The sequence below is a fragment of the Onthophagus taurus genome, chromosome 2, assembly GCF_036711975.1.
Source record: "Onthophagus taurus isolate NC chromosome 2, IU_Otau_3.0, whole genome shotgun sequence".
Taxonomy (NCBI): Eukaryota; Metazoa; Arthropoda; class Insecta; order Coleoptera; family Scarabaeidae; genus Onthophagus; species Onthophagus taurus.
In genome coordinates, this window is record NC_091967.1 from 21,507,588 (window position 1) to 21,517,076 (window position 9,489).

A 9,489-nucleotide genomic window follows, 5' to 3' on the forward strand; every position below is an offset into this window, starting at 1 on the left:
GCTAGACGAGGTTGAGGAACGTTGGAATAAAATAATCAGTGTCTTGCTGGATGGGTATCGGAATTAATTTTAATATTAAAAGGTGGTCATTTCAATTAAAGTAAATTGTAAAAGAAAAGTATAACCACGTTGAGCTACTTCTTGCTGGTTTTCTCGAATAATTTTACTGTCAAATATTTTAAGCATTCTTAGGACAAGTAAATTTCGTCTTGTATTCCTGTCTTCTATGGCACTACACCAGAAATTGAACCTGGCCTTTATTTAGTTTCTGCCTCCTTATCCCTCTATCTGCTGCTCCTCTTCGCCACATTCTCATCCCCAGCGACTCGCATGCATCATCGGATACTTCATTTTCCCAGCGTTTCTTCATCCGTTATTCTATCCATATGACCCATCCAACCCAAGCGGCCAATTTGTATAAATTGGACCATATCCAGCAATGTTTATTTTCAACGATGCTAGCAATACTCTAAGATACATGTATTATCCAAGTTGCGGATCTATACTCCATAATTGGTCGTATTAAAGTTTTATATATTTGACATTTTGTTTTTCTAAGTAAAATGAGTGATTTTAATTTGGTTATCAGACCGTAATAAGTTATATTTGTTAAAAGATTTGTTTGATCACATCGGCGGTGTTGTTATCCCAAGTGACCAATGAGCCCATGCATATAAATTGCTGTACTGTATAGATATTATGCTCTCCTATAATAAGTTATCTTGTTAATGGGTTTGTAAAATGTTATATTTTGTTTTATTTGGATTTAATTCATTACTTTCTTTAGTAGGCAAAAAGCTTTTATCATGTTTCTTCTTGACCTTGCAATAATATCAACATCATCAGCAAAAGCTAGTATCTTCACACTTTTGCTGATAATCTCCTGTGTGTTGATAATTCCGATTTGTGTATGACTTCGAGTCGATCGCCTTTCTTCTATAAGGGGATTATTCCAAAGTTTATCCTCACGTATTCGCTTTGATGTCCATACGCTTGTAACAAGTTCATGAAAGGTCTGCATCAGCTTATCCTTTCCTTCTTTTATTAGTTCTACGACGACGTCATCCGATTCTGGTGCTTTATTATTTTTATTGTATTTTACTTTTTCGCGTTTCTTGCTATCTGTTATCTGATGAGTTCAGCAAAACTTCTTTTTTTCGTTCTTCTTGTTCTGTTCCTAGTCTTTCTTCATAGTAAACCATCTTTTTAGTATTTTGTCTTGCTCCGTCAGAATTCATCCCTTTTGTCCCCGCATATTGTTGTCCTAGTCCGACTCGTACTTAGATTCTGGTAGAATTTTTGCGTGTCTCACTATGTTCTTCGGATCTCTAATTCACTCAGTCCTCTTCTTCTGCTGCTATAGTTTTATATAGGCGACACTCTTCGCCAAAAATAAATTTCGTTTTCTTCTTGGTTACGATGGTGTCCTGATTGTTACGTACAATGTTAATCGGAGTTTTCATTGACTCTTTTTATAGAATTGGTTGCAATTGCCATCTTGGTATTTCAGATATAATTTTATTTCTTTTTAACCAAAAAATATTTTTTTAAATTCAAAATGACCTTGTTCAGTACTAAACGATTTTTCATGATTTCCGCTTCCACTCCAATTTGATGATATCAAGTAAAGTTAAATAGTTGATACTTTCCAGTATATCTAAAATATCGGCAATGTTTGGAAGTGAATAAAATATGAACGAGTCCGTTCTACGCCGAAATAGTTTCATCAACAATGTTGCTTGCATATAAGCTTACAGTGCTTTTTTAATTCTACCTTGATTTCGTTGATTGGTTATATTTCCACGAGATTCCAGAGATTTTGGAATGACGACTATCCGGATTCATCACTACTATCCCGACTATCCAAGGAATAATGCTAATCCAAGATAAATAATAGCTACTTGATAATTTATATTTGTCTGAGAATAAGGCTGACATACACGTTAAAGTAATTGTCAGAATGGATACTTTTATTGCTAAATAGATACATTTTTAGTAATTCCTGGAAATATGAAACCTACTATCCAAGTATACCATTCTTCACAATTTCAAGTTCGCCAAAAGGAACTGAAAGTCTAAAAATTCTACTCAACTTGTAAGGTTATTGTCTCAAAAAAGAAATGTGATCTTTCATAACGGATGCTTTCATTGAAAAGTAACTGCATTTTATAAATGATTCTGGAAATTCTGAAAAATTTAAACTTAGAGAGGGGAGAAAATTTCGCTCAACGAGTGTCAAGGTTTGTGCATCATGTAACAGAGAATGTTATTATGTTTAACTTAGAATTGCTCCATCGTTGGCGAAACCTGAAGATCACCTCAAGATCACCTGAGATCACTTAATCTCATAGTAGTCTTCCTCCAATCTCTGTATCGCGGGACCTTTAGCCTTACTCACGATCATGTTTTTTATGCAATCTGCAATAATAGCTGTAACCATGCAAAATAACAGTACCTAGTTGATTGTTCAAAAGATGTACCGCAATGTTTGAACACGTTTCTATGTCGAGAATACACCCCTTTAATAGTACCGATATCATTAACGCATTAGGTATATAATGAGTGAATTTGACTGAATTTTTGCCATAATTAGTAGATGTTAAAATTTACCCCATTGAAGTACATTTGTCTGTTCAGATTAATACCAGGCTAGGGACCAAGAGACGTTTACATACCTAACTTGGACATCGAAAGATTAAAAGAAAACTCTGTAGTACAGCAGTTCTTAATGTTTTACAATCAAGAGCCATTGTTCTACAAATTACATCGGTACCTTCCGACAGAACTCATCCAATTGTTCTATTTCCATCTCTCTCAGACATCATTCAGAGTTAAAGAAGTCATTAAGATATAAAACAAATTTGATCGAGAAGTCGGAAACAGTTTCATTCGCTTAAATTCACCGATAAAACCATCGTAATGCTAATACAAAAGCCCTAAAGCAAAAGCTCTTGTTCAAAAACTGTAAAGATCAACACAATATCCGTAATTGCCCCAGAACATGGCAGATTAAGCCATCAAAGCAGAGTTACGATTGAAACGTACAAACCGTTCGAGCTAATGTCGTAATAAACGCAGAGTATTATGTGCAAAAAAATGACTCCAAAAATAATCTTCACGTTCAATAAAGATTTTCATCTATTTTATTCGATTACCATAACTATTAAGGCGTTAATTAATTGATAATAATAAATTTCTGTAGTTTCGAGACAAGTATTACATGCATGCAATCAGCGTAGTTAGTGTTAGGCGAGAACTCCAACTACAACAACCATTTTCGCCACTTTACCGTAACAACCATTCCATTTAATTTATTTCGATCGATTCGCGCGAACAAAGTCGACCGTTTCTCCGGATTAAATAAACATCCCAGGACAATATTATTCGGAATGTGAATTGTTATTGTTCTCTTCCGCACAAGAGGCCGCCACGTCAGCTGCAGGCGAAGTCCTCCTTCCATTCGTTTCTTCTTCTTCTTAGCGGGTGCACCTCGATTACGAGCCGCCCTCTTTCAATTGGCCAAAGGGTCTCGAGTCAGAGAAGTCCAAACAAGCGGAAATAGAGGCGAAACGCCGCACGGTCCCGTATTTACATGGAAAACGGTGCCGGACAAAAAACGTGGAAATTGCCACTCGGCAGTCTTTAGTACGTAGCGCGTATCGGCCGCTAATCTGTAAATAGGGTGGTACATCAAAGCGACTGCGGCCCCATTCAAGATGGAAACGTGTGTTATTTCCTTCAACGAACACCCTTTTGATCTCTGAGTTTTCTTTTAATCGAAGAATACCGATCCCTTATTTCAAAAACGTCCTATTTCATTTTAATCCCTAAAACGAAAGAATTCCTTATCATTATTTTTGAAACATCACTCTTTTATACATCTCTTCAGTATAATCACCCCGTTGATGGTTTCATTGTCGAAACGGCTTAGAGTTAAAAGCGTCGCGTCACTCGTATATTTTTGGAGTGAAAGAAAAAAGAACCTTTTAGACATATCCAAGAAGTACTCAACAAATCCCATAACAAACGGTACAATTATCTAAGACACTCGCTTCGCGACGTGGATGGCACGATAATTGCTATAAAGTAGGCCGTGGACACGTGATCGGCTCGCTTTTGTCTCCGCAATTAGCGCGACGTCCTACGTTGAGAGGGCGTCGTTACTCTTCTGCTACAGGGGACGCGTTAATGACGCACGTCAGAGAGGATTTTCCAAGCTCTTACGCGGTAAAATTACCACTTCAACAGAAAAATCCTCTAAAACGTGCTCCTTTTTCCCCAACTATACCCAGAAAATCCTTAAAAATTTGTTACTACCATAAAAATTGTATAGTTAATCAACATTTTTCTAATTTCAGGAAAATAAAAATGACACGGTAGAAGGTGAAGAAGAAAACGGCGATGGTGATGGTGACCATGATTTCTTGGAAAATGGTCGTGATGGTCTTACGGGTACGCCAGATTCAAGTCATTCCAGAAACGAAAAAGAACTGGAAGATTTAATGGACGTAGACACAACAGCTAAAACTTGTATAATGCATGCTTTGAGTATCGTGAGTGCCCCGGCTTCTCAACCAGGTTCATCGCCTCCACCTTTAGCAGCGGTGGCACCGTTAACAACAGCAGATGATTGGAAACCCACCGCCCACACACGTTTATCTCCGAAACTAAGGCACGAGCCGTATTAGTTTGTCCGAAACAAGAACAAAAAAATTACATTAGATTGCCATCTACGAAAGGAACAGCCCAATTCTTCTTCCCCGGTGATTTATTAAATATATTTACTTTTGGACGTAGATTTGATTGCGTTTTGTAGCCTTTTTTTTTAGAGTTATTCTTCATACGAGTTTTTGCTTGCTTAGAAATATATTTAGAAACCAGGCGAACTTGAATTGAAATTCAATTATATAAAATATTTTTGCCAACCAAATTTTTTTCGTTAAAAGATTGATATTTTTGTGCAAAGTTCGAATCGTAAATAATAAATAGAAACATGAACAGGTGTACTTGTTAGTGTTAATTTCAACATTTCAGAACGTATAACGTAGCGATAAGGGTGTTTTATAAATTAGAGACGCCATAGTAATCATCCAAAAAAGAATTTTACCAAATTCCGGTGCAAGAAATCCTTCTTGAAAAATTTTTTGAATTAAATATAACGATATTAGACGGAATTCTTGTATCGGCTTAAACCAAAACGAAGAATCCAAAATGAGAAAAAGTACTTGTAAATACTTATTGTAAATTGTGCGAACGCAAAATCGACATATCATCTTAAATTATAAGGTAGTACTGGACCTTTGAAGTGATGCAAACCTTATCGTTTTTCGAAAATTTTCTGTGTAGAAAACAAAATTCGTTTGTATTTGTATTTATTTTTTTGATCGGCTATTTACAAAAGAAAATGTTATTGCAGATATATTTGTAATGTATAGAAGAGATTGTCGAGAAATTCTATATTATAAATTAAAAAGAAATAGGTAAATACATAAATAAAAATTTTAAGACCAATTTTTAAGAAATTTGTTGCCTGATCTGAGAGAAAAAATATGATTAGTATATTAATTAATTAATAAAATAGCAAGAAGTTTCATTCAATTTCCGAGATGGAAAATTCGAATAAAAACGGTCTTCTATGCTACAATCATCTCTGCCTTGTACGTTATTACTCCGTACGGCTTCTGTTGTATCTCCCTTCCGTTTTTTGGAATCTCGCTGACGACCATGGTATCTATATGTACATGTAACATATACTCTATGATATATATGCTAGTCATTAAATATAATTGTCCTCCATTGTAAAATTTGTTTTCTTTTCCAAACTTAAAATAAACACTCCTAAATGTTTAATATAAAAATAACTGTGCTTAATAAAATTTTCAGTTTTACGAGAGGTGATTTCGATGATAGCAACAAACACCTCAATATTATCAAACTTCAAACTCGTGTGCATAGAACTGAATTCAAAAACAACTTCATCTATTTAAAAAGAACACTTTGGGCTATCTAAATCCGGGTTTTGTCCGGTCAATATCGATCGGCGTCGACCAATAAACACGCCTAGTAAACAACCCTACACACAGAACGGTAGGTTGATCTTCCTCAATACGACTTTTTTATTTGAACAAAAGACTAAAGCAATTTTCTGCTCTTTCTATCTATCAGTGCACGAGAAAAATCGATTACAATATATTAAAATCATTTTTTTTATCACTTTCGGGATATTAACATTTTTATCATATAGAGTCGATGAGAAATTTTCTGCGTTTTACGGTAGTGTATAATAGTAATTAATAATTTGACTAAGATTGGCCGGAATCAATAAAAAAATCTATCTTAATCAGTGAGAAAAAGTAATGGTAACAACAAGGTGGAACTATTCGCTGTATGATAGAAATAATGAAAATGGAAATTGCCTAATTAATTTTACCACTAGTACAAATATTTCCTTTCCCTTGCACCGAAATATCCTTAAGGCTACATGTATATCATCGGATAGAGGCACGGCGAATCAATTAATTCATGTCCTTATAGATAAAAGAGCAACTAGTAGTATATTGAACGTTAAATCAAGAAACAATAAAAAGCGAGAAAAAAAAAATTAGACATTGAAAAACATCAAAGGAACCAGAAGTTAAAGAAAGGTTTGAACGAGAAACGCAAAAGTTAATAGGGTAACCACATCAACAAGTAGACGACCACTGGAAAGCAATTAAAACAACAATTGAGAAATCAGCACCAGCGACATTAGGCAAAGAACAAAGAATCACACAGTCGGCGGCTAGCGAAAGTGCAGATAAATAGGCAGAAGCAAAAAAAGGAAGTATGAGAATGACCTTATTGCAAAAATTGAAATGGCCTTCGTTCCTGAAGGCCATTTTCATTTTGAATGGTCCAATAAGTTCATATAGTTACATGAAAATCATGAGAAAAGGATACAAACCCTAAAAACGATGGACGTAAGTTCTAGAAGAGATCGAACAAGAAATCAAGGCCCAAAAGAATAACTAGGTGCCAAGAATAGAAGAAACCTATAAACTAGTTGATGGACACCCCACAAATCTATCTATGTACTGATAATGAAAGTATGGGAGGACTGGAAAAAAAGCATTATAGTATGCCTTATCTTTTAATGAAAGATAAACTAAAATGTGCTAATTATCGCGGAATATTTCGCGGAATATTTGCTTACATCATTAACCAACGCCTCCAATCTCTGGCAGAAAATAAAAATGGTGTATATCAAGTGACATTCAGACGTGGCAGGTCATCATTGGATCAACTTTTTGTAGTAACCCTAAGTAACTAGCAATACCCTAGTAAAGTATTGCTCGAACTGGAGATACCACATAAATTAGTCAAAGTCAAAATGATAAAAGCGACAATGGAAGACACAGTAACAGCGATGCGAATCCAAAACCAACTAACAAATATGTCTAATATCTCGAAAAGCTTTAAACAAGGTGACGGGCTGGCCTACTCTACTCAATCTGGTTTTGGAGTATATAGTAAGACAGATAGACATCGGAAAGGAATACGTGCTAATCAATAAGACTTTACAAGGAAGGAAACTCAGTAACACGGCAAGACTAGCATAGTCAGAATTAAAACTGCATGCTAAACGTATCCGTCTGGAGATAAACTGGTGTAAAACGAAAATACTAATAGAAAAACGCGGTAACGTTGGCAGTGTATCACTTCATATACCTGGGAGGGAAGCTTACTTGAGATGGTATGGAAGAGGGCGAAATTCACAGAAGAATAAACACCGCAAACAAACCCTATTTTAATAGGGTTACAATAGGCATTGCTTGGACAGCCGAATATACGAGAAAAGACCAGTGGGGAGGCCCCGAAAATGATAAGAAGATGAAATACATGAGAATGTACGTGCTCTTCTAGGAATTCTAGTGTGGAAGAAAATATATTCACTTTGTATGGTAACCCTTAAATATCTACGTTGTTAGTAATGACCAGATTTATGCTGTAATAAACTCTAATAATATTACTTTGTATTTAAACGCTACTAGTAGCGTAGTAAGAAAGCCTATTTCAGCCATCAACCGCTTTTTGCACAATGTACAATGCAGTCTGCCTCCAAACAGCAGTTTATGCTTCCCTTGTTGAATGCGAATTATCCCGACATGATCAGCAATAGCATCCCGGCTCTTAATTTTGCCCAATTTGGGAATAAAACTACTTCCCACATAGAGAACAACACAAATATACTTTAACAATAGTAGAGGTCAGCGATCAACGATAGAGTACTCACACATCCACCATAATCTGCATGTAATCTGTTGTGCATGAGATTTGTGTGTTTCTAATGGTACTATTTCCACTAAAGAGGATACGCTGGAATTGTTTTCAGATTTACTGAAGTCAGAAGATGAGTCTTCTTCTCTTGGAGTAGCACGTGTGTGCTACTCCAAGTTGTTCAGTGTTGAAGACTATGTTTAATATGTTGTATGGGAAGGAGTAAAAAACTACCGTTATCAGGAATAACGGTCGGAAGGATAGATCCCAGTATCCCTGAAGGCATTACATACAAAGCTATAGTCCTCACCTTATGGAAAACTTCTCTAAAATCACTTTTCCTCAATTGCTAGTTTTTCTTGTTGGCTTTGTTCCTATTGTAAAACACCAGAATTTCTTCAACTCAAAAGGTTTTAAATGATTAGAAGACTGATTTATTATAGACTGCAACTCATGAGTTTATTACTTGGAAGGCAGTATAACGTGATGCCATGTTTATTAGCAGCTCTTGCAATTTTTGGTTCCACACTCTCTCTGTAGCCGGATCTCAATCACAAGAATTAAGAAACATACCAAGAGTTTATAACAATTTATAAGTTGGATATAGGGTCCCAATGCTATATATTTTAGTACATGAACGAAGTTAATCTTTCACTTCGAGGACCAAATACTACAATTTGTAAGGTCGATAGCAAAGTAAACTCGATAAAATTTAAACTTACGCTTTGAGAGGAATGCATCACCAAAAATAGTACAGAATGTTTTGCTAATTTAAACGATTTCTTAGCAGCCAATAATATCGTATTCGACCAGAATATTTTCCCCCTACTTGCAATAATTTAAGTTGGGTTGAAAATCCTTTTAATCAGTGCAGTGGTGTTGATACCTTCCCAATTAAGAAAAGAGAACAACTTATAGATGATATACGTACCGACACCACATTAAAATCTACATTTGCATATGATGACATTGGTCCATTTTGGATAAAATTATTGGATGAATATCCGGAAATTTCGAAACGCGCCGTAAAGGAATCGTAACAACCTTCTACATACGTCACTACAAAAACGAAGTACAGAAATCGACTTGATGCTGAAAATGATATGCCAATTAACATCGATTCGTCCAGATATTCATAAATTGTGCAGTAATAAACAAGCACAACAAAGTCTTTATCTATTTATAAGTATTTATCTATTACTATGCTTATGACATATTTATATTTTATAAGGA

At 35.4% G+C, this 9,489-nt stretch overlaps 1 protein-coding gene across 2 annotated transcripts in view; it reads left to right on the plus strand.

Moving 5' to 3' along the window:
- Positions 1 to 5,804, plus strand: part of LOC111426260 (heterogeneous nuclear ribonucleoprotein C) — a 230,884-nt gene extending 225,080 nt beyond the window's left edge. For both annotated transcript variants that reach the window (XM_071194494.1, XM_071194495.1), the window contains exon 10: positions 4,359 to 5,804. In XM_071194494.1, coding sequence (XP_071050595.1) covers positions 4,359 to 4,688 — 330 coding nt within the window. In that variant the 3' untranslated portion in view covers positions 4,689 to 5,804. The remainder of the gene's footprint in view (positions 1 to 4,358) is intronic.
- The last annotated feature ends 3,685 nt before the right edge of the window (positions 5,805 to 9,489 follow it).